Source organism: Tursiops truncatus, chromosome 1, assembly GCF_011762595.2.
Source record: "Tursiops truncatus isolate mTurTru1 chromosome 1, mTurTru1.mat.Y, whole genome shotgun sequence".
NCBI lineage: Eukaryota > Metazoa > Chordata > Mammalia > Artiodactyla > Delphinidae > Tursiops > Tursiops truncatus.
In genome coordinates this window covers 1,099,339-1,123,590 of record NC_047034.1, presented here as the reverse complement: position 1 = coordinate 1,123,590, position 24,252 = coordinate 1,099,339, and the positions used below count along the sequence as shown (strand labels likewise).

Genomic DNA, 24,252 nt, shown 5'->3' with positions numbered 1-24,252 from the left:
TAGATGGATGGATTGGCAGGCGGATGGACAGACAGATGTATGTGTAAGCATGGGTTAGTATGCATACATGTGTGTCGTAGTGCTGTTCTCTGAGAGGGCCTAGGAGCAGTGACATCCCAGAAACAGTGAGCACACCTAGCGCCCAGATCTTGATTTCTAAATAGCATTCTCCACTAAAAAGCACCAGGGCTCCTTGGAGGAAAAGTTGATTCCAGGGTTTAGGCAGAGAAAATACAAGGTGAGCCTAGAATATATCCTGTGATAACAGAATATAAGGAAGGGCTTGAAAAACGATGGGAGCATGTGGAAAGGCCTGCAAGAAGGTGTGCTGGCGACCACAGTGGAACAGCTGAGCAACAGAACAAATAATGAGAATGTTGGGTTAAAACTCATGAAGTGAAATGAATAAGCATGAGTCCACACGGGTCGAAATAAATAAAGGAGACAGGACAGTGCTTCCTTACAAAAGAATTGCAAGTAATTAGTAAGTGTAAAGAGAATAAGAAATACAAAAGCACCACAGGACAAACAACACAGTAATAATTGTTGCAGGCAGGATCCACAGATGGGTGCTAAAATCAATCAGTGAGTGTTTGAAGAGAAACAGGATATGAACATAATCTCTAAGTATCTCTCTGAAGATTTTTGTCATTTGTAAAGGGAAAGACAGTACCTTTACAGTGGAAAATCCAGCAGACCGCACATTACCAAGTGGTCATGGTTAACATTACCAATAAGAAAATTTATCAACATTATAATACGCTAAGGACACAGCATCACTTCCCTGATATTCTTGCCAAAAATGAATAACCTCAATCTGATCATGAGGAGACGTCAGTCGAATGAACATCAAGATGTGTTCTACGAAATACTGACCGTTACTTATCAAAAGTGGTCGGGTCATAAAAGACAAGGAAAGAATAGGACTGTCACGCATTGGAGGAAACTGCTTTAAGTCTAAAAATTATTTCAAAGTTAAACATTAAAAAAAATAGGCATAGGGATTTCCCTGGTGGCGCAGTGGTTAAGAATCTGCCTGCCAATGCAGGGTACACGGGTTTGAGCCCTGTTCCGGGAAGATCCCACGTGCCATGGAGCAACTAAGCCCGTGCACCACAACTACTGAGCCTGCGCTCTAGAGCCCATGAGCCATAACTACTGAGCCCACCTGCCACAACTACTGAAGCCCGCCTGCTTAGAGCCCGTGCTCCACGACAAGAGAAGCCACCACAATGAGAAGTCTCAGCACTGCAGTGAAGAGTAGCCCCCTCACCGCAACTAGAGAAAGCCCGCGCGCAGCAATGAAGACCCAACGCAGCCAATAATTAATTAATTTTAAAAAATAGGCATAGGGGCTTCCCTGGTGGCGCAGTGGTTAAGAATCCACCTGCCAATGCAGGGGACACGGGTTCGAGCCCTGGTCCGGGAAGATCCCACATGCTGCGGAGCTCCTAAGCCTGTGCGCCACAACTACTGAGCCTGCACTCTGGAGCCCGTGAGCCACAACTACTGAGTCCACACGCCACAACTACTGAAGCCTGCGCGCCTAGAGCCCATGCTCCGCAACAAGAGAAGCCACTGCAATGAGAAGCCCTCGCACCACAACAAAGAGTAGCCCCCGCTCGCCGCAACTAGAGAAAGCACACGCGCAGCAACAAAGACCCAACGCAGCCAAAAATAAATAAATAAATAACATTAAAAAAATAGAGCAACCCAAATACAAAAGAGAACAATATGAAGGAAAACATTTAAAAAGAAATAGGCATAGATTATTTTCAGTAGTTTTTCACCTGCTTACCTGGATAAGCCTTGAACATGGAACATTGCCTGGAACAACTTTTTCCTGATATTAAGCTTTTGTATTGCATAAATACCCTTTGGATGGCTATTTCAGTGGAATCTAGTTATGATAGTTAGCACTTACCATGGAAAGTAACTTTAGTTACATCGATAAGAAAGCCAAACAGTGTACTCATGATGGGCAATAAAAATAATAGGACAACAACTGGTTTTTTTTTTTCTTGTGATGAAAACTTTTAAGATCTAGTCTCAGCAACTTTTCAGATATGCAACACGGTATTATTAACTGTAGTTGACATGCTACATGTTACTTCCCCATGACTTATTTATTTTATAACTGGAAATTTATACCTTTTGACTCTCTTCACCCATTTTGCCCACCCCCCCATCTCCAGCTTCTGGCAACCACCAGTGTGTTCTCTGCGTCTGTGAGCTTGTTTGTTTTGTTTTGTTTTGTTTGTTTGTTTTAAATTCCACATGTAAGTAAGACCATATGGTATTTGTCTTTCTCTGACTGACAGACTTTACTTAGCATAATGCCCTCAAGGTCCATCCGTAGTGTTGTAAGTGGCAAGACTTCATTCTTCTTTATGGTTGACTAATATCCTATTTTGTGTGTGTGTGTGTGTATCTGTACTCACATACATACATAGCACGTACATATTCTTTATCCGTTCACCTATCGGTGGACACTTGGGTTGTTTCCACATCTTGGCTATTGTAAATAGTACTGCGATGAACATGAGGTGCATATATCTTTTTGAGTTAGTGTTTTCATTTTCTTTGGATAAACACCCAGAAGTGGAATTGCTGCCTTAAATGGTAGCTCTATTTTTAATTTTTAGGGGAACCTCCATACTGTTTTCCATAGTGGCTGCACCATTTTGCATTTCCACCAACAATGCACAAAGGTTCCCTTTTCTCCACATTCTTGTCAACACTTGTTATCGCTTATCCTTTTTAAAAAAAAAATTTATTTACTTATTTGGTTGTGCTGGGTGTTAGTTGTGGCAGGCAGGCTCCTTAATTGTGGCTCCAGGGCTACTTAGTTGTGGCATGCGAACTCTTAGTTATGGCATGCATGTGGGATCTAGTTCCCTGACCAGGGATCGAACCTGCACCCCCTGTCTTATCCCCTGCAGGGAAGTCCCGTTATTGCTTATCTTTTTGATAATAGCCATTGTGACAGGTGTGAGTTTATCTCATTGTGACTTTGATTTGCATTTCCCTGATAATTAGTGTTGTTCAGCATCTTTTTCATGTGTCTGTTGGCCATCTCTAGGTCTTTAGAACAGTGTATATTCAGGTCCTCTGCCCATTTTAAAATCCAGTTGTTTTACTTGCTATTGAATTGTATGAGTTCTTCATATATTCTGTATATTAAACCCTTAATAGATACATGATTTACAAATATGTTCTCCCATTCGGTAGGTTGCTTTTGTATTTGGTTGATGGTTTCCTTTGTTGTGCAGAGCTTTTTAGTTTGATGTAGCCCCACTTGTTTTTGTTTTTGTTGCCTTTAATCTTGGTGTCAAATGAAAAAAAAATCACCAAAACCAATGTCAAGGAACTTACTGCCTATGGTTCCTTCAAGCAGTTTTATGATTTCAGGTCTTTTACATTCCAATCTTTAATCCATTTTGAATTGATTTTTGTGTATGTTGTGAGATAGTGGTCCGGTTTCATTCTTTTGCATGTGGCTGTTCAGTTTTCCCAGCACCATTTGTTGAAGGGTCTCTCCCTTCCCCATTGTATATTTTTGGCTCCTTTGTCATAAATTAATTGACCATGTATGTGTGGGTTTATTTTTACGCTCTCTGTTCTCTTCCATTGATCTGTATGTCTGTTTCTATGCCAATACCACACTGTTTTGATTACTACCGTTTTGTAATACAATTTAAAATCGGGGAGCGTGATGCCTCTAACTTTATTCTTTCTCAGGATTGCTTTGGCTGTTTGGGTCATTTGTGGTTCCATGCTGATTTTAGAATTGTTTGTTCTGTTTCTGTGGAAAGCGCCATTGGAATTTGGATAGGGATTGCCACGGCAGCTCAGGGCCCAGGCTTTAACCCCACTGATCATAGCTCTCAAGTCGGATGGTGAGCCTGTTGTAACCTGTGCACCTGCCACGACCAAGCAGTTCTGAAAGCTGCTGTCCATTCTCAAAAAAGTGCTGTCCGGTAGGAAGAATGTGAGTCACATGAACGTTTTAATCATCTAGTAGCTAAAGGGTAAAAAAGAAACAGGTAAAATTCATTTTTAATACTGTAATCATTTAACCAAATGTATGCGGTGTATTATTTCAATATGTAATCGATATAAACTTTACTAAAATATTCCACAGTATTTTGTTTCATACTGCGTTTGCAGTCTGGTGCATGTCTTACATTTCCAGCACGTGTCAGTTCTCGGAGGCCGCATTTCGGGTCCTTAGTAGCCACTTGTAGCTGATGGCTGCCATATTGGATCACGCAGCCCTGGAAGGCAAGATGCGAAAAGTTAGGGTGCGCTCTTGGCCTTACATTCTGCTTCCTCTTTTCACAAATATATATTTGATAATTTACTCCTTTGCAAGTATAAATTAGATCTAAATTCAAACTTTTTTTCTTGTGGTAAAATACACTTAATATAAAGTTTATCATCTTAACCTTCTTGAAGTGCACAGTTCAGTGGTATTAAATACATTCACGTTGTTGTACAGCCCTCACTGCCAACCATCCCCATTTCTTCCTGTAAAACTGAAACTCTATACTCGTTAAGCAGTAACTTTCCAATTCCCCGTCCCCCAGCCTCTGGCAGTCACCATTCTACTCTCTGCCTTTATGATTTTCACTACTGTAAGTACCTCATGTAAGTGGGTACGTACGTACTTGTCTTTTTGTGACTGGCTTGTTCCCCTTCGTGTACTGTCCTCAGGGTTCATCCATTATAGCAGTTGTTTTAGCCTATTGCAGAATTTCCTTCCTTTTAAAGGCTGAGTAATATTCCATTGTACATATAGACCACATTTTGCTTATCCATTCATCTGTTGATGGTCGCTTGGGTTGCTTCCACATTTTAGCTATTATGAAATATGCTGCTGTGAACATGGCACACAAATAAATATCTCTTCAAGACAGTGCTTGCATTTCTTTCGGGTATATACCCATAAGTGGAATTTGCTGGATCATATGGTAATTCTATTTAAAAATTTTTAAGGAGCCACCACTGTACTGTTCTCCACAGTGGGTGTACCCTTTTGCATTCTCACTAACAGTGCACAAGGGTTCCAGTTTCTCCACATCCTCTCCAATGGCAGTTTTCTGTTTTTTTGATGGTAGCCATCCTAATGTATGTGAGGTGGTACCTCAGTTTTGCTTTTCATTTCCCTAATGATTAGTGATGTTGAGCATCTTTTCATGTGCTTATTGGCCTTCATAAATCTTTGGAGAAATGTCTGTTCAAGTCTTATGCTCATCATTTAATTGGGGCATTTTGTTGTTGTTGAGTGGTAGAATTTCTTTATATAACTGGATGTTAGTGGCTTATTACATACCTATTTGCAAGTTTTCCCGTTCTGTGGGTAGCTGCTTTTATGCTGTTATAGTGTCCTATGATGCACAACATTTTTTAATTTTCATGAAGCCTAGTTTTTCTTTTGTTACCCGTGCCTTTGGCGTCACATCCAAGAAATGATTGCCAAATCTAATGTCATGATGTCACGAAGCTTTTGTCCTATGTTTTCTTCTAAGAGTTTCATTGTTTTAGGCCTTATTAGGTCCTTGACCCATTTTGAGTTAATTTTTGTTATGGTGTGAGGTAAGGGTCCAGCTTACTCCTTTCGCACATGGACATCCAGTTGTCCCAGCACCGTCTGTTGAAAAGACTGTTCTTTCCGCACTGAGTGATCTATTCCATCGATCTGTACGACCGTCTTTATGTCAGTACCGCACTGTATTGATGGCTATAGATTTGTGTGAGTCCTCCAGTTCTGGTCTTTTTCAAGACTGTTTTGGCTATTTGGGGTCCCTTGAGATTCCATATGAATTTCAGCATGGGTTTTTCTGTTTCTGCAAAAATCCAATCATTGGGATTTTGATAGGGATTACATTGAAGGATCTAAATTTTAATTTGGGAGTCAGAGTTGTTTGTAGCCTCCCAATATGCATTTCGAGATTACTACTTACGTTGCTTGTTAGAAACTGCTCACTTACAACAGTTGTAATTTTAGGACTAAGCCTGTGAAGGCCAGATTTTCTTAGACCTAATCATCTCTTCTTTGGTGGTGTACATCTGGACAACTCCTGAAGTCTCACCTTTTAATTTTCCTTTGGGGTTAGATAGCAGCGGTTTTTGGTTAGATACTACGTGCATCGCTACCTTGGAAGGCGGAGACGGCTGTGCAGCGGTTGGAGGAAATGAGAGGTGCTGGACTGTTCATCGCGAGCAGCCCTGCCCTGCTTCTCTTGCTTAGAGGAGCCAATCTGAGCAGTCATCAGCACTCTTGGAGCCACTGAATCCTCTGAAATCTTTCCTGTTGGCATCAGGGTTAGAGCTCAGTAAACCACTATGGCGTTCCTGGGCGCTCTTGGACTCACAATAGACTTTTCCCTTCCAGAATTTGGTGTTCACCTGGCAGAGCTGACCGTAGATCCTCAGGGGGCATTGGCGATCCGTCAGGTAAGTCGAGACTGATTGGCCCAGTTTATAAGTAATTTCCCTTTACTTGGTGAAACTTTCTTATGGGAAAGTGAAAGAATAAGGCCACTTTATAAATAACTTAGAATTTTATACCAGATTTAGATAGACTTCAGATGAATATATCGGGCCGTGTGTACGATTTGTATGTGTGAAGAGAGTCTTTTTCTTGCTGTGCTACTTGGCTTACTCTTTTCACAGCTGGCATCAGTCATCTTGAAGCAGTACGTGGAGACTCACTGGTGTGCCCAGTCGGAGAGGTTCAGGCCTCCTGAGACCACAGAAAGGGTGAGGAGAGGTACTCGACTTGTCTGCCTGTGGAGATAGATGGTGAGGGCCGTTCTCTGACCACAAGGAGCTATCAGAAGGCCATGGAGTGACTGGTAGCTGGCATTGCAGGAGCCATGCTACAGATGAGAGAGCTCGAGTGCCAGGCGGACCTGGGTGCAGATGCCAGTTTGCCTTTTACTAGCTATGAAATACTCAAAAAGTATTTTAACTTCTAAGCTTCAATTTCCTAAATATCTAAAATTCCAACTTTAAAGAGTTGTTTGAGGGTTACATGAAATAATGTTTCTAGTTAGTCCAGTGCTGTGCAACCGTGCTGGGCCCCCAAGAAATTGTGAGGTAGAAGGTCTGGAGCAGCGCTGTCCATTGGAGCTTCCTGCGTCATGGAAACATTCTGTGTCTGTGCTGTCCAGTACAGCTGCTGGTCACCTGTGGGTGCTGAGCTCCTAAAAGGTGGCTAGGGCAGCTGATGTGCTGAATTGTTAACTTCATTTAATTTTAATTAATTTACATTGAAATGGCTGCATGTAGCTGGTGGCTACCATAATGGACAGCATAAGTTTAGAGACCATAGTTAGACTCTCTGGATGAATTACTTGTCCAGTTGGCGTATTGGAGTTTTCCATAGATATGCAGTGTCTTGTACACATTGCTTTTCCAGCATATGAACTGGATAGGACTCTGCCACTCACTTATAACCTGGTCTAATGGCAGGTGGGCTTTTCTCCTCTCCAGGCAAAAATTGTCATCCGGGAGCTATTGCCCAATGGCTTAAGAGAGTCGATAAGCAAGGTGCGCTCCAGCGTGGCCTATGCGGTGTCAGCCATCGCTCACTGGGACTGGCCCGAAGCCTGGCCCCAGCTCTTCAACCTGCTCATGGGGATGCTGGTGAGCGGAGACTTAAACGCAGTCCACGGCGCCATGCGAGTGCTTACAGGTATTGGAGACCATCCCCTGGTTTTGCCCCCTGGATCCCACGCATCACCCTCCCTGCTGCTCCTCCAGCTGTCACGTCCATGGCTGTCCTCCCGAACCGGTGACACTTCCCAGGGGACGAAGTCGGTGTTGTGCTTCCGCCACTGCGAGCCCTTCCCGCTCAGGAAAGAGTCAAGTGTGGCGGTTACGCACGCAGACTTCAGTTCACAGTCTGGCTTAACCTTGACCCAACCTACTTCGTCTCTTGAGCTTGAGTTTCCTTGTGTGTAAAATTCAGGTAATGATGGTGTCCACCTCAAAGGAGCATTAGGCGGTATAAGTGAGCTAATCTGTGTAAAGTGACCTGTGGTAGCACACTGTGGATTTTAGCCATCATGATTAGATCATTATTATATATTATTTTTCTACTTGGTTCAACCAAAGCAAAGTTAAGAATAGTCAAGTTGAATTTTTATGGAGATATAAGAAAGAAGATAAAAACAGTCCCACTCTGCAATCCTGATCTTCGTTTGACCAGCTTAGAAAAATATGTAGTCTTTGGTGTATTTTCTTTCTTTCTGTTCTGAGAAGTTGAGAGAAATACTTGAACTTTGAGTCCAAGGAGACTTAGTGAACAGCTCTTCTAAGCTTAGCTAACCTATCAGTCCCTCATAGGACCTATCCTTAAATACCCCCAGGTATGGCCTGAGTCTCCCAGTCTCTTGCAAATTCTGCCCTGCTTCCTGTCCCCCATGTGGGGTCACTGCTCTCCTTTGCTTTCAGGGAATCCTTATGTGGACCTTAGCCACTGGGTACTGATCTGTTAGAAACCACATTGCTTTCTGTTTATATAAGTTTGCGAAAGTCTCACCCCTGTCTTACCACCTCCTCCGTGATCTGCTAGCTTACCTGAAAGGTATTCTTACCTAGTTAGGAACGCTGTTACAACCTTTTCTGAGTGTCAATCAGTTTACTAAACTTGGCATTTGGGCCCAATTTTACTAGTCCATCTAATATTGATAGTAGATAATACCAGTTCTATGTCCAAAAGCAAATCGCCCCTCTCCTTTTGTTTCAAACCCCCTCTTCCCGTGCCCCAGCTGCCTTTTTGCACCACCCAGTGTATTTTTATTGATTACATGTGACGGGTGCTCAGGGCATAGAGCTGACCTTATTGAAAAGGTCAAATGCTCCTTGCTCAGATGCTCCCTGCCCGGCTTATTGCCCTTGTTTCTCTTGTACGGCGTATTATTCAGGTGATTTCTCCTACCCCTCTCCGTGGAATGAGCTTTCTAGGATTCTTTTTTTTACGGTACGTGGGCCTCTCACTGTTGTGACCTCTCCCGTTGCGGAGCACAGGCTCCGGACGCGCAGGCTCAGCGGCCATGGCTCACGGGCGCAGCCGCTCCGCGGCATGTGGGATCTTCCCGGACCGGGGCACGAACCCACGTCCCCTGCATCGGCAGGCGGACTCTCAACCACGGCGCCACCAGGGAAGCCCTAGGATTCTTTACTTACAAGCTCATGATGCCAAAATATCAATTAACAGACCTATTTTCTACTAAGGAAAGGAAGCCTATTCCCTTCCAGTCTTGCAACACAAAGTTCAGCTTCTTTTTTAAAAACCTGGAGAAAAGAATAGTTGTACGTTTGTATATACAGTTGGCTTGCTCAAGAGCCCTTGTTGTGCTTAACTAAGGAAATCACTGTTCAGTGAGATGACCTTTCTGTCAGCCACACACCTTCACGTGAGGCTGGGCCGCGCTCCGGCAGCTGCAGCTCAGGTGTGCGTGCGGGGAGCAGGGCACTGGTGTGGGGGCAGGAGCCCGGCAGGAGAGCGGGTCTGACTCTCGTCAGGGCTGTTGAAGGTGCTGTCCCAGTCTCTCGAATGTAATAAGGCTTATTCCCATTACACTTAGCTGTTTATCAATGACAGCTAAGGCTGATGGTGTGAAGGAAATGCAGACACAGCCGCCAGGGCTTGAAATGAGTGATCCATGAGCCTCAGCTTTCTCTTCGCTCTCAAAGAGCTTTGGAGACTGATGTCGCTGGCATCCCATGCTTTTTCTGACCTGATGAGTGACTTCAGAAAACTTACTTTGGACTTCAGCTTGTAAAGTGTTGATAAATTGAGGCTATCAGGAGTGATCATGAGAGTAATGAATGTGGTTGGTTAAGCAACAGAGGCCACTGGGACTCGAGGGCTTGTATTCCACGCTCAGCGACACAATCCAGAGCCCTGCTTGCTGTCTCGGTGCCTTGTGAGGTTTTGGAAGTGAAGGGAAGGCTGGGACCCACGCTTGCCTCGCCTTCCTCAAGTCTCATTCCGCGGCCGGGGTGCTCTTCGCCACCGTCACGGGGTGTAAACCCCCTTCTCTTCCTCTGAGCAGTGGCCTGACCTCTAGGTCAGTAGACATCGTCCCCATCTTCAGGGTGGAGCTCAAGCCAGGTAAGTCTGCACAGACTTGACTGTGTGCATCAGAACAGCTTCTTGGGCAGGGTATTGAAAGTGGAACAAAGGTGAGACGCCTCCAAGTGCACCTGGATGGTGACAGTGGGCACAAACTAGATTAATTCCGAATTTTCCTAAGGCAACCTCACAAGGATTCTTACACAGTTCCGTTACAGGTTTTCTTTCTTAATCTCGTGTATTCTCCTTTATCTCTGCGTTCTCTTTCCCTTCTAACCAATAATTGACACTACTTCCGTACGCCAGGGTAAGTCTCCCAACCAGTGTCTTTCCCTGTGTGCCGCCTAGAAGCAGTTCAACAGTTTTCACGCGGAATGTCTTTGTAAAGCGGGGCTTTCTTCTCTGTAGAATTCACTCGAGAAGTCACAGACACCCAGATGCCGCTGGTTGCTCCTGTCATTCTCCCAGAGATGTACAAGATCTTCACCATGGCCGAGGTACGAGTCTCAGCTGCGCCATCCAGCAGGCAGAGCTGCTCGGGCTCTGGCCAGCCGCCCCCGCTCAGGGGGCGCCCGCTGTGTTGGCTGCCGGTCCCCAGACCTGAAGACAAGAACTGACAAAGACTGAGCTGGGATGATACTTAGGCCTTCGCTTGTAACTGCGAGGACAAGCCTGTGATGAGAGCGTGCAGTAGCTGCAGCCTCCCCTCACATCTCACCCCTGCTGCCTTGGTGCTGCCTTGCCTCTCACGGGGCAGCCCACCCAAGCTTGTTCGCCTCGGCCGAGTACTTGGAAATGATTCTACCCCTGCACTGCGCCCGATAAGCCCTTCCTTTACTCTGTATGCGTTTGGTTAACCTCCCTCCTCCTCTCCGGCCCCAGCCAAGGGCTGTGTTTTGACAGAAATACGTTAACCGTGTTGGGATTTCAGGCCGTATCCAGCTTCATATTTTTGTCAGATTAACCCACAGAAGCCTGTATGTAAGGCTGATTCTAATAAGTTCTGACATCGTGCTGCCTTCCATTCTCTGGATTACAGAAGAGTCTGTCTCCTGGACATGAGTGATTGACATTTCCTGTCTCTGTACCTCCAGTCCCATGTCAGGATTTAGTAGTCACAGTTTAGTCTCACACACGCGCATGCACGCACGCACGAACGCACACCCACCAGTCTCATGGCTACACTGTAACTTGTTTCCAGGTGTATGGTATTCGAACCCGTTCCCGAGCCGTGGAGATTTTTACCACTTGTGCCCATATGATCTGTAACATGGAGGAGCTGGAGAAGGTGAGTGAGCCTTTAGGTTGGTAACAGACGGCCTGCCTAGAGGTCTTCAGCACAGCAGTGCCAGGACGGACACTCGCCGTGTTGTGGATGCAGTGAATGTTCTGGTTAAGTTCCTCATCTGCGTGTAGCTTAGTTTCCTTTCGTCTGAGCCTTATTTTTTCTAACACCTCCTCCTGCATCTTTTTCACGCTAGTCATCACCCAGAACTTCACTGCTCTTTTATCTCTCTCCCATGTGGAACCAGCCTAGCTGAAAAATACCAGTCCCTGGGATTGAGAAGCTGGCCTTATGTAATAGCTTTGAAGAAGCTCCTGGTGAGGAGCTGCCAGTGTTGGATAAGGACACAGCAGACCTTGGGGACACCTCCAGTGACCTTGTAGCCACGCCCTTCTGATTGAGGCCCGAGCCTGAAGGGGTCTGGAGACAGCGCGGGTCTCGGTGTTTGGTGCATGCACTGAGCCACTGATTCGGGCTGCGTCCAGTACTGACTTTGGTTTCTGCCGCCAGGGCGCGGCCAAAGTCCTGATCTTCCCTGTGGTGCAGCAGTTCACAGAGGCCTTCGTCCAGGCCCTCCAGATACCAGACGGCCCCACGTCTGACAGCGGGTTTAAGATGGAAGTCCTGAAGGTAAACATTTACTGCGATGGAGGTGCTGGGGTTTGAAGGGTGCTCTGAAAGCAGTGATTTTTCCCCCATAGCACTTGTAACTCTTGGGGTTTTTCTCTTTAACTTCCCAGGCAGTGACAGCCCTGGTGAAAAACTTCCCAAAGCACATGGTGTCCTCCATGCAGCAGATTCTGCCTATTGTTTGGAACACCCTAACTGAGAGCGCAGCTTTATATCCTTTCCAGAAGGCTGACGGGCCTGCCAGCCCATGGTTGGGAATCTAGCCTTGGGTCCTAACGTCCATGTGGTTCCGCTTGCTTAAAGAGTCTGCTCCTAGTGCTGGAGTGTACAGCACTCCCTTGTAGAGTGTGTCCAAAGCAGACTGCTGATTCTGTTTCTTTACTCTTCATTGTACTTATGTGAGGACAGAAGTAAACTACACAGAGGAAGTGGAAGATCCTGTGGATTCTGATGGTATGTGGCGTGTCTCATCTCAACAGGTGCACCACTTAGTGGGAAAGGGAGCCAGGAAAAGACAGAACAGAGGCAGGAACTTAGAGGCTTCATGCTCTTAAGAGAGTGTTCTCACCGAGTTTCCTCTAAGTGTATTGGATGTGGGGAAATGAGAATTGAAAATCATTGATCTGTTCCTCATGGGCATTTGCGTAAGTCTCGTGAAATTGTAGAATTTCTGAGTGGAAGATATGTTCAGTGTTTCTGATTCTTTTTTTTTGGGTGGGGGGTGGTGCCTCGCTGCACGGCTTTTGGGATCTTAGTTCCCCAACCAGGGATTGAACCCACACCCTCAGCAGTGAAAGCGCTGAGTCCTAACCACTGGACCACTAGGGAATTCCCTGATTCTTTTACTTGAAAAGCCAAAGAGTACTTAATAGCCTCAAGTTCCTTTCTTTGACTCCTCAACCCCTTCTTCCATTCCCTGGAGAATAATAATTAGCAAGTGCTTTAACTATTCATTAACTTACAGAGATGATGTAGTTCCTTTCCAGCGTCTGTGCTTTCCTTTTGCTTTCTTGTCATTAAAAGCTTCTCTCGTGTGTTTCCTGTAGGTGAAGTCCTGGGCTTTGAAAATCTCGTCTTTAGCATTTTTGAATTTGTCCATGCTCTCCTAGAAAATAGCAAATTCAAAAGCACTGTCAAGAAGGCCTTGCCTGAGTTGATTTACTATCTCATCCTATACATGCAGATCACCGAGGAGCAGGTAACAACGTATGGGAGACAGTGACCGGCTTGCATTCAGAGAGTGCAGCCTGCATGTGGGGTCTAAGTCAGGCAACCAAGTGATTCTGAAGAATAGACACCTGAAGAGTAACTTCATGGGAGGGTCTAGAAAGCTCTGATATCATCATGTTGCCGAATCCCTGGGTGTTGGGGTTTTATCAACTCCTGCACTAGGTAATTGGGCTTTCAGAGTACTAATACTTTTACATCTATAGGACCGCCAACCAAAGGCCCAGATAGCCAGAAAAGCCTACCTTTCTCTATAAATAGTGAGATGTAATAGAGTTCAGATCATTAGCCTGGTTGGTGAACCATTAGACCAGAAAAGAGCATTAAAAAATATGATAATGCCTGTCTCGTGTGAACAACACAAGGGTGGACATGATTTTCCATTAAATGCCCATCAGACCTACTAGACTCAGCAAATTGACGTATCTGGGGGTAACAGCCACCTACAGTAGGAGCGGCCAGCAGTCAGCCACCTTCTGCAGCGGCCTTTGCTGCTCAGCTTGTTAAAGGGCTCGCTTCTCTGCATCAAAGAGAATAGCATTCTGTTCAAGCTGAGAACAAGAGGCTGAGCCATTCCAGTGTGTGGATGGAAAGGGGAGCAGACGGGAGCCTCAGGGAAGCCTGACGTCCTCGTCCTTTCAGATCAAAGTGTGGACAGCCAACCCCCAGCAGTTTGTGGAAGATGAAGATGATGACACCTTCTCCTACACTGTCAGGATCGCAGCCCAGGACTTGTTGCTGGTAAGAGGGCCACCTTGACACTTCAGCCCGATGATCCTGAGCCGTTCCTCTTCTTTCCAGATCTCTAACCCAAGCTGAGCAGTGTTGTTGGGTGACTTTGTCGTAGACTTTTGGGGGATAAGAAGAGCATCTCGAGTGACGTCTGAGAGTCCGGAGTTCCAAAGTCACTGCTCCCGGTTCTGATTTACGTGTGGATATTAGGTGTAAGAATTGTGCAGAGGATAGTGTTCTAATGAGTAAGGATGCTTGAATCAGGAGCTTCTCGGTTTCATTCACTCTTCAGCAAGAAGCTGTAGCACAAACTAGACGTTGGCAAATTAAAAAAACTTGCCGAGAGCTTGGACACCCAGGTGGCTGCTCATGTTTCTTTGGCTCTGACTGGAGCCCAGGACTGTCTCTAGGCTGAGGGTCTGTGAAGAAGCTGCCACCTGCCGCCTGTCAGGTGCGAGGCCTGTTCTCGTTGTTTCATTGTTGGTGAGCACTCCTTGTTATCCTGCGGTGTTTCTAAGGCACCTAGGAAAGACCACGCCAAGTTTCAGCTAGTAGATTAGCCTTGTATTTCCACAGTCAGGCTCCCAGAGAATAAATATCTGGTCCCCTGCCATCCAAAGCTCAGTCTCTCATTGACCACTTAGGCTCTGCTGAATGTAGCCAGAGGGAGCTGTCCATTTTGTGAGCTTCACAGCACTTGGGCACTGCGGAAATATGGGTACTGCTTTACCGTAGAGACCTTAACACAATTAGGGGCTGTATTTTGAGTGTACCTAATTGGGCTCAGCCGTGTGTATGGGAAGGAGTTGGAACCATTCAGTGTGCAATGAAGCTTGCAGTTTAATTTGCACAGAAACATTTGTTAGCGCCTCTCCTCCCACCAGGCTGTGGCCACTGATTTCCAGAATGAGAGCGCAGCAGCCCTGGCCGCCGCAGCGACTCGGCATTTACAGGAAGCTGAGCACACCAAGAATGGCGGCACCGGACATTGGTGAGAGTGGGCGGCGGGTGTCCCACTGAGGGACGTGCTCTGGGCATCAGGTCGGAGGCAGGCGTGTCCTTGCTTTGCGTTATCTGTTTTAAAGCAGTTCTTCCCATCCTTAAAACAGTTGGCTAAGATGCTTTTACCCCATTTTAAGAAGGTTTGAAAGGAAGGACTTTTGCTTTGTTTTTAATTAGAAAAACGTGTTATTATTAAATTACACCGTTTTCAGTTATAGGTTTAGATCGGAAGAGCAGCTCAATGCACTTTGGGGTCAGGCTGTGCTGAAACGCCCTTTCCTGAATTGGCTTCCCTCAAGCGTCTGTCGCTTTGACCGTGGGTGTGTGTGACCAGGCTGTGGTGTCCCTTTGGCAGGTGGAAGATCCATGAGGCGTGCATGTTGGCCCTTGGCTCGGTGAAGTCCATCGTCACCGACAGCGTGAAGAGTGGCAGGATCCCCTTCGACATGCATGGCTTCCTGACCAACGTCGTCCTCGCGGACCTCAACCTCTCAGGTAGGTTTCAGCACCGTCCTCAGGCCCACCATCAGCTCAGTTCTGCTGTTCACTTGGGCAGGTAAACCTCGGGGTGACCATTCTTCTTCCACCCTAAAGCTTGAGCTCGTCTGAACCTCTGAACTGCCCAGAGACCTTGACTCAAGCTTCACCCACTGAGAGACTAGGATTGCCTCGTTCATAGCTCTTCATGCTGTTCTCTCACACTGTTCTCCCAGTCAGCGCTCAAGTCCCGGGTGTTTTCTGGCGTCTGAATAGAGTGCAGATTTGGCTGCTCTGCCTTGAGAACTCTGCTGCAAGCTCTGTCATTGCAAAGTCCCCACGCCCTCAGGCAGCCTGTGTGTGGTTCATCCTTCCTGTGTGCCTCTTGTCAGTTTTCTCAACCTCTTCTGTCTACATGATTAAATGTCCGTTCCCATGTCCACGTTCACTACTAGCCTTAAAAAGTAGCCTCGACTGCGTGAGCCTGACTTCTCAGCAGCACAGGGCAGCGGCTGAGAGGTGGCGTTGTCTCTGTGTGATGATCTCCGTGCCTTGTTCTCACCCTCAGAGCCCCCAGTGCTGTCTCTGCTTCCTCCTTGAGTACTTAAGTCGTGGGACCCCTGCGTCGTCGAGGCCGTGTCAGTGCACTCACTGCTTCCTCTCTGTAGGATGCCCTCTGGGTAGCTTAAGCCATTGGAAAATGTTCTCCACCTCTCCTTAGGCCAGCTGTCATGGGGCATCTCAGGCCTGAGTCACAGAATTAAGATGGTTGAGCATCCAGAGCTCCGGACCCACTGGGCATGTTCCTATTGATTGTGCATTGACCACGTGCTGCGTTATGTTGTGGTTGACAAATATGTTTTCTTTCTCCTACGAGAAAGTAAGATATTTGAGTACAAGCCATGTCTAATATATCCTTTTGCCCCACAGTGCCTGGCACCTAATGGACATAGTGTAATCACGTGTTGAATGACAGTGTTGGAATTTCTCAAACTCACCAGCACATTTTTTGTAGAACTTGTCCTAGCAAAGCTTTTCTGTACAAGCCATTCTCAAACTTTTTGGTCTCAGGACCCCTTACACTTTAAAAAATTATCAGTGATCCCAAGGAGATTTTTTTGTGAGTCACATGTAGCAGTATTTAACATATTAGAAATTAAAACTGAGAAGCTTTCAAAATATAAGAAATGCAAACATACGTTCCATTAGCTGTCAGAGCCATGGTGTCACACATCAGTAACCTCTGGAAAATTCCACCGTATACTCGAGAAGGAATGAGAATGAAAAAAGACAATGTCTTGGTATTGCTATGAAAACAGTTTTAACTTTGGGGACTTGCAGGTGTTCTTGGATGGTGCTCTCCATTACATGAATTAGTATGTAATTATTTGGCACCGTTTGCTAGGTTCTGTTGAATAGGTTCCATCAACTAAATGCTTATTGTACAGGTAACTAAGTTAAGCCCTATAACAGCTGAATAAGTATAGTCTCTGTCCTCAAGCATCTTATAATAGGCAAGGGGTAGTAATCCTTACACCAGTGCCTAGAATATCAAAACATATATTTGTGTCATGTTAGAAAGCTAAAGACATGGACTTAAAGTGGCAGAGATAGTTAGGATTACTTCAGCCCAAGAGATCGGTTAGATAATGCAAGGAGAGGTGAGTGTGTTGGCTTATAAACAAAGCACAGAAATGGCAAAGGAGGATGTTGACTTCCTAGGGAGGGGTGTGTGCCTGAGTTTGGAAGGCACAAAGGGAAATGAGCGGTAATGCTAGAGTCACTGATCTGAGGGGACCTTGAATGCCATGCGAATTTAGATGGGCTTTATTTGGTAGACTATGGAATTTGCTGACATTTTAAATAAAAGCATGACAGAGCTATAATTTACAGTATTCCAATAGTGGTCCAAGAGTAGGAAAAAACTGGCAGTGGAGAAGACATCTAGAGGACTGACTAGTAGTGTGGTAAGGGGTGGTGAGAGCTGTGGTGGGAACAAGGGTGGGGGGCTTTGTAGTCTAGGAATATTCAAAATGTACTTTGCAAATAGTGAAAAGTGAAACTAGGGAAATGATTCTGTGCCATAGGTCATACATTTGCTTTTATCTTTCAAGATCATGCTTTTTCTCTCCATTACGTTATGTATGTTAGGTGGTATCCAGTTACTGCAACAAACTGAGGAATAGTGGTGGGGAGGAGGGTGGGCAGTAGCAGAAACTTGTATTGTTCAGCCTCTAACTGCTCTCTCTTCCTCCCAGTGTCTCCTTTCCTCTTGGGCCGGGCCCTTTGGGCTGCCAGTCGGTTCACTGTTGCTATGTCCCCTGAATTGATCCAGCAGTTTCTTCAGGCAACAGTTAGTGGTCTTCATGAGACACAACCCCCATCAGTTCGAATTTCTGCAGTGAGAGCCATCTGGGGGTGAGTACGCCACCTTAGGACAACGGAAACTGTTTTAAGAGAAAGTTGCTCAGGGTAGAAGTCCCAAACAGCAGTTGTCCAGTGGATTATGTTGCTTGGAAATTTCTGAAGATCTCCTGCAGAATGGATGTTGGAAGGACAGGGAAAGAAACCATACCAGAAACATGGCTTCTGTGAGTCCCGGATACATCCTGTTCCCTTTTACTCCTTGTTCCTTTTCAATTCACTCCAGCTCTGGAATCATCTAGAGCAACTCCCTGTCTTACAGAGAAGCAGAACCTGAGGCGCCGAGAGATAACTAACTTGCCTACGGTCGCACAGCAGCGGGCCATAGAAGCAGGCTTAGCGTCATTTGGTTGATTGATTGCCTCTGTATTGGAAACCAAATTTGGGATAATGTAGCCTGGAAACACTGCTTATCTTTTCCCAATTTTACCTCTCTTTCTCACAGCTAGTGTACCAGTGGCTCTATTAGTCCTTTATTTATATTCCTTCTCAGACCACAGGGAGTATTGATGTTTTCAGGAGTATTTTCAAGTCCAAACTTACAGAGTCTCAGTTGAATCCTAAGAATTGCTTGAAACCCTAAAAACGCAGAGTTCACCTTCCACCTGCCTGTGCTACCTCCTTACCTTTTGAAGCAGAGATTGAGGTGCTGGCATTACTATATGTCTTTAGAAAGCATTGCTGGGGGGAGCGGGGGGGCGTGCCGGCAAGATGTCTGAATAAGATGTCCCTCGCTCTTATCCCTTCCACAACAACAATTTGGCATCTGTCCAAGCGAGGAGATTGTCAAACTCAGTGCCATCTAAGGACAAGGAGAGCTGTTTTGAGAAGAGAAGCGCACATCCCAGCCACTGACTTGCCGACCATAGTCCCGGGTACAGCCCCATTTGGCTTTGGTTCTGTCATCGGCACTGTACACCAAGGGACCCAGGGGGAATCTCACCCACCTGTATGTCAGATAATAGAAACACAGACCTCGGTCCCAGCTGTGGATCTTGACGTGGTCCAGGGCCTCCTGGAGAACACTGACTGAGACAGTTACCCACAGATGAGAGAGCCTTTGTCGAAGTCCAAGCCCAGTGGAGAAGTTCTGGCACACCACTGGAGCAAAAAACAATCCAGGATGGGACACCTGGAAGAGGTCAGTCAGTAAAGCCTGGAGGAGGTGACTGCTACTTCAGATGTGCAGGCAGCAGTGCAAGACATAAAGGAACATGAAAAACCGAGGAAGCATGATATCACAAAAGAAACACAATAATGTTCCAGTAACCAACCCCAAAGGCGTGGAGATCTGTGATTTATCTGATAAAGAATTTCAAAACAGCCATTTTAAGGAGCTCAGTGAGCTACAAGAAAACACAGAAAGACAATTCCATGAAATCAGAAAAACAACTCACAGACAAAACGAGAAGTTCAACAAAGAGAGAGATCATAAAAAAGAACCAAACAAATTCTGGAGCTGAAGGATACAGAGAATGAAATGGAAAATGCAGTAGAGAGCATCAGTAGCGGAATGGATCAGGCAGAAGGAAAAGCCTGGAAATAGAAGGCGGAACCTTCAAAATTATCCAGTCAGAGGAGGATAGAGAATAAAGAATGAAAAAGAAGGAAGAAAATGTGAACTATGGGATATCTTTAGGAGAAGCAGTCTACAAATTATTAGAGTCCCAGGAGAAGAGAGGGAGAAGGGGCAAAAAGCTTTTTAAAGAAATAATGTCTGAGAACTTTCCAAATCTGAGGAGAGATTTGTACCTCCTACTTACAAAGCTAATCTATCACCCCAAAATTTCAATCCAGGGTGATCTTCTCCAAGACAAAATGTAGCAAAAACTATCTAAAATCAAAGACAGAGGGAATTTTCAAAGCAGCAAGAGGAAAAAACTCTTCTCTCATACAAGGGAACTCCCATAAGGCTAGCAACAGATTTCTCAGCAGAAACTTTGCAGGCCAGGAGACAGTGGGATGATATATTCTAGGTGCTAAAAGAAAAAACTGCCAACCAAGAGTGCTTTAGCTAGGAAAGTTGTCCTTCAGAACTGAAGACAAGGTGAAGACTTTCCCAGACAACAAAGCTGAAGGGGTTCTTCACCACTAGACCTGCCTTACAAGAAATGCCAAGAGGAGTTCTTCAAGCTGAAATGAGAGGATGCTAATTAATAATGTGAAAATATATAACACACTGGTACAGGTAAGTATATAATCGATTCGGAATACTCTGATACTGTAATATGGTGGTGTGTTAACCACCTAACTCTAGTATAAAGGTTAAAGGATGAAAGTGTTAAAAATAACTAGCTAAATACTTTATGATTATCATTACGAATACACAGTATAAAAGGAGTTAAATCGTGACATCAGAAACATTAAAGGGAGGGAATAAAGGGGTAGAATTTTTGTATGCAGTCAAAGTTAAGTTGTCAGTGTGAAATAGACTATCATATCTATAAAATGTCTTATGGTAACCACAAAGCAAAAATCTATGATAGACGCACAAAAGAGAAAGAGAAAGGAGGCAAAGCATTCCACCACGGAAGATCACCATTCACAAAGGAAGACATCCAGAGAGAAAGGTCGGGGAACAGGGGACTACAGAAGAGCCAGAAAACAGTTAATAAAGTGGGCTTACTTATCAAAACTTACTTTAAATGGATTAAATTCTCCAATTAAAAGTCAAAGTAGCTGAGTGGATTGAAAAAGAAGACCCAACTATATGTTGCCTAAAAGAGACTACAGGTTTTAGTACACACATAGGCTCAAAGTAAAGGGATGGAAAAAGATATTCCGTGTAAGTAGAGACCAAAAGAGAGTGAGGGTATCTATACTTTTATCAAAGTAGACTTTAATTCAAAAGCTGTAACAAGAAACAAAGGTCATTATATGATAAGGGGGTTAATTCATCAGGAAGATACAACAATTATAAATATATGTGCACCTGCCATCAGAGCACGTAAATATATTAAGCAAATATCAATATCTGAGAGGAGAAATAGACAACAGTACAATAATAGCAGGAGATTTATACCCCACCCTCAACAATGAATATGCTCATCCAAACAGAAAATCAATAGGGAAACGTTGGACTTAAACTATACTTTCAACCAAATGGACCCAACAGCATACAGAACATTCCATCCAACAGCAACAGAACATACGTCCTTCCCAAGCATGCATGGAGCATTCTCCAGGATAAGTCATGAAGCAGGTTTTAATGAATTTAAGATTAAAATAATACCAAGTATCTTTTCTGATCACGTTGAGATGAAACTGGAAATCAATTACAGTAGGAAAACTGGAAAAATCACAAATATATGGAAATTAAACAACACACTTCTAAACAACCTGTGGATCAAAGAACTCAAAGAGAGATCTAAGAATATTCTGAGGGACTTCCCTGGGGGCGCAGCAGTTAAGAATCTGCCTGCCAATGCAGGGGACACGGGTTCGAGCCCTGGTCTGGGAAGATCCCACAAGCTGCAGAGCACCTAAGCCTGTGAGCCACAACTACTGAACCTGTGCTCTAGAGCCCGCGTGCCACAACTACTGAAGCCTGTGCGCCTAGAGCCCGTGCTCCACAACAAGAGAAGCCACCACAATGAGAAGCCCACACACTGCAGTGAAGAGTAGCCCCCACTCACCGCAACTAGAGAAAGACCATGCACAGCAATGAAGACCCAACACAGCCAAAAATAAATAAATAAATAATAAATTAATTTTAAAAAATAATAAAGATATTTTAAAACACACGAAAATGGAAAATACAAATACCAAAACTTATGGGATGCAGCAAAAGGAGTTTTAAGAAGGAAGTTTATAGATTAAAAACACCTACATTAAGAAAAAAGAAAGATCTCAAACAACCTAACTTTATACCTCAGGAATTAGAGAACAAACTAAGCCCAAAGGTAGCAGTAGGAAGATGAGAGCAGCAGTAAATAAAATAAAGAGCAGAAAAATATTAGAAAAATTTAGTGAGACTAAGAGCTGGTTTTTTGAAAAGATAAACAAAATTGACAGACTTTAGCTAGACTAAAAAGAAGAGAGAGAAGACTCAAGTACAGAATCAGAAATGAAAGGGGAAACTTTACAACTGATAACACAGAAAGACAAAGGTTCATAAGAGACGACTGTGAACAGGTGTGTGCCAACAAATTGGATAACCTAAAAGAAATGCATAAATTCCTAGAAACATACAGCCTAACAAAACTGAATCATAAAGAAATTGAAAATCTGAACAGACCAATAACTAACAAGGAGAGTGAGTCAGTAATCAAAAACCTCCCATAAGACAAAAGCCCAGGACCAGATGGTTTCACTGGTAAGTTCTACAGACATTTAAAGAAGAATTAATATCATTCCTTCTCAAACTCTTTCCAAAAAATTGAAGAGGAGGGAACATTTCCAAACTCATTTTACTAGGCCAGCATTTCCTGATAACAAAGCCATACAAGGACACTACAGGAAAAGAAAACTACAGGCCAGTATGCCTGATGAATATAGACGCAGAGATTCTCAACACAGTACTAGCAAACTGAATTCAACGCAGTAAAAGGATCACAAACCATGATCAAGTGGGATCTATCCCTGGGGTGCAAGGATGGTTCAACATACCATAAATCGACAAATGTCATACACCAATTAATAGAATGAAAAATTAAAAATCACATGAATATCTTAATAGATGTAGAAAAAGCATTTGACAAAATTCAGTACTCATTCATGACAAAAACTTTCAAAAAAGTGTATAGAAGGAACACATCCCAACACAATAAAGGCCATATATGACAACCCCCCCAGCTAACATCATATTCAACAGTGAAAGGCTGAAAGCTTTTTCTCTAAGATGAAGAACAAGGTAAGGGTACCCACTCTCACCACTCCTATTCAACACAGTACTGGAAGTCCCAGCCAGAGCAATTAGAAAAGAAAAGAAGAAATAGTGAACTATCACAAAGAGAAATTTAAAAAACAATCTCCTGTAAAATTGCATCAAAAACAATAAAATGCGTAAGCATAAGTTTAACCAAGATGGTGAAAGATCTATACACAGAAAACTGTAAGACATTGATGAAAGATTGAAGAAGACACAAATAGAAAGATGTTTCATATTCATGGATTGGAATAATGAATATTTTTCAAATGTCCAAACTACCCAAAGCAATGTACAGATTCAGTGCAACCCCATCAAAATTCCAGTGGCATTTTTCATAGAAGAACAAACAATTCTAACATTTGTGCGGAATCACAAGAGACCCTGAATAGCCAAAACAATCTTGAGAAAGAAAAACAAAGCTGGAGGCATCACACGTCCTGATTTTAAACTATATTACAAAGCTACAGTAATCAAAAAACAGTGTGGTATTGGCATAAAAACAGACACAGAGATCGGTGGAGCAGAACAGAGAGCCCAGCTATAAACCCACACTTATACGGTCAATTATTTTATGACAGAGGAGCCAAGAACATACAGTGGGGGAAGGACAGTCTCTTCAATAAATGATGTTCGGAAAACTGGACCCTTATCTTACACCATATACTTAGGTCAACTCAAAATCAATTAAAGACTTGAACCTAAGACCTGAAACCATAAGACTCCTGGAGGAAAACATAAAAGTTAAACTTCTTGACATTTGTCTTGGCAATGATTTTTTTGTATTTGGCAACAAAAGCCAAAGTAAACAAGTGGGACTACGTCAAACTAAAAAAGCACAGCAAAGGAAACCATCAGCCAAATGAAAAGGCAACCTACTGAATGGGAGAAAATATTTGCAAACCATTTATCTGATAAGCAGTTAATATGCAAAATATATGAAAAACTCATACAACTCAATAGCAGATAATCTGATTTTTAAAAATGGCAGAGGACTTGAATAGACACTTTTTCTAAAGAAGACATACAGATAGCCAACAGGTACATGAAAGAGCGCTCAACATCACTAGTTATCAGGAAAATGCGCATCAAAACCACAATGAGGGCTTCCCTGGTGGCGAAGTGGTTGAGAGTCCGCCTGCCGATGCAGGGGACACAGGTTCGTGCCCCGGTCCGGGAGGATCCCACACACCGCGGAGCGGCTGGGCCCGTGAGCCATGGCCGCTGAGCCTGCGCGTCCAGAGCCTGTGCTCCGCAACGGGAGAGGCCACAACAGTGAGAGGCCCGCGTACCGCAAAAAAAAAAAAACACAACACAACGAGCCACCACCTCAAACTTGTTAGAATGGCTATCATCAAAAAGACAAGAAATAACAAGGTTGCTGAGGGTGTGGAGAAAAGGGAGCCCTTGTGCACTGCTGGTGGGAATGTAAATTGGTGCAGCCACTGTGGAAAACAGTATGGAGGGTCCTAAAAAAATTTAAAAATAGAACTGCCATTTGATCCAGCAGTCCCATTT

The 24,252-nt window shown here is 44.3% G+C and overlaps 1 protein-coding gene across 3 annotated transcripts in view; it reads left to right on the top strand.

Annotated features, from left to right (window-relative positions):
- Positions 1-24,252, top strand: part of IPO9 (importin 9) — a 45,970-nt gene that overhangs the window by 10,396 nt on the left and 11,322 nt on the right. For 2 of the 3 annotated variants that reach the window (XM_073799568.1, XM_033844910.2), the window contains exons 2-14: positions 6,398-6,459; positions 6,679-6,765; positions 7,501-7,702; positions 10,499-10,587; positions 11,292-11,378; positions 11,886-12,005; positions 12,116-12,216; positions 12,400-12,458; positions 13,052-13,203; positions 13,875-13,973; positions 14,849-14,955; positions 15,322-15,461; positions 17,702-17,861. In XM_073799568.1, coding sequence (XP_073655669.1) covers positions 6,398-6,459; positions 6,679-6,765; positions 7,501-7,702; positions 10,499-10,587; positions 11,292-11,378; positions 11,886-12,005; positions 12,116-12,216; positions 12,400-12,458; positions 13,052-13,203; positions 13,875-13,973; positions 14,849-14,955; positions 15,322-15,461; positions 17,702-17,861 — 1,465 coding nt within the window. Of the gene's footprint in view, positions 1-6,397; positions 6,460-6,678; positions 6,776-7,500; positions 7,703-10,498; positions 10,588-11,291; positions 11,379-11,885; positions 12,006-12,115; positions 12,217-12,399; positions 12,459-13,051; positions 13,204-13,874; positions 13,974-14,848; positions 14,956-15,321; positions 15,462-17,701; positions 17,862-24,252 lie in introns of all 3 variants that reach the window. The other variant, XM_033844962.2, reaches the window with a different exon arrangement.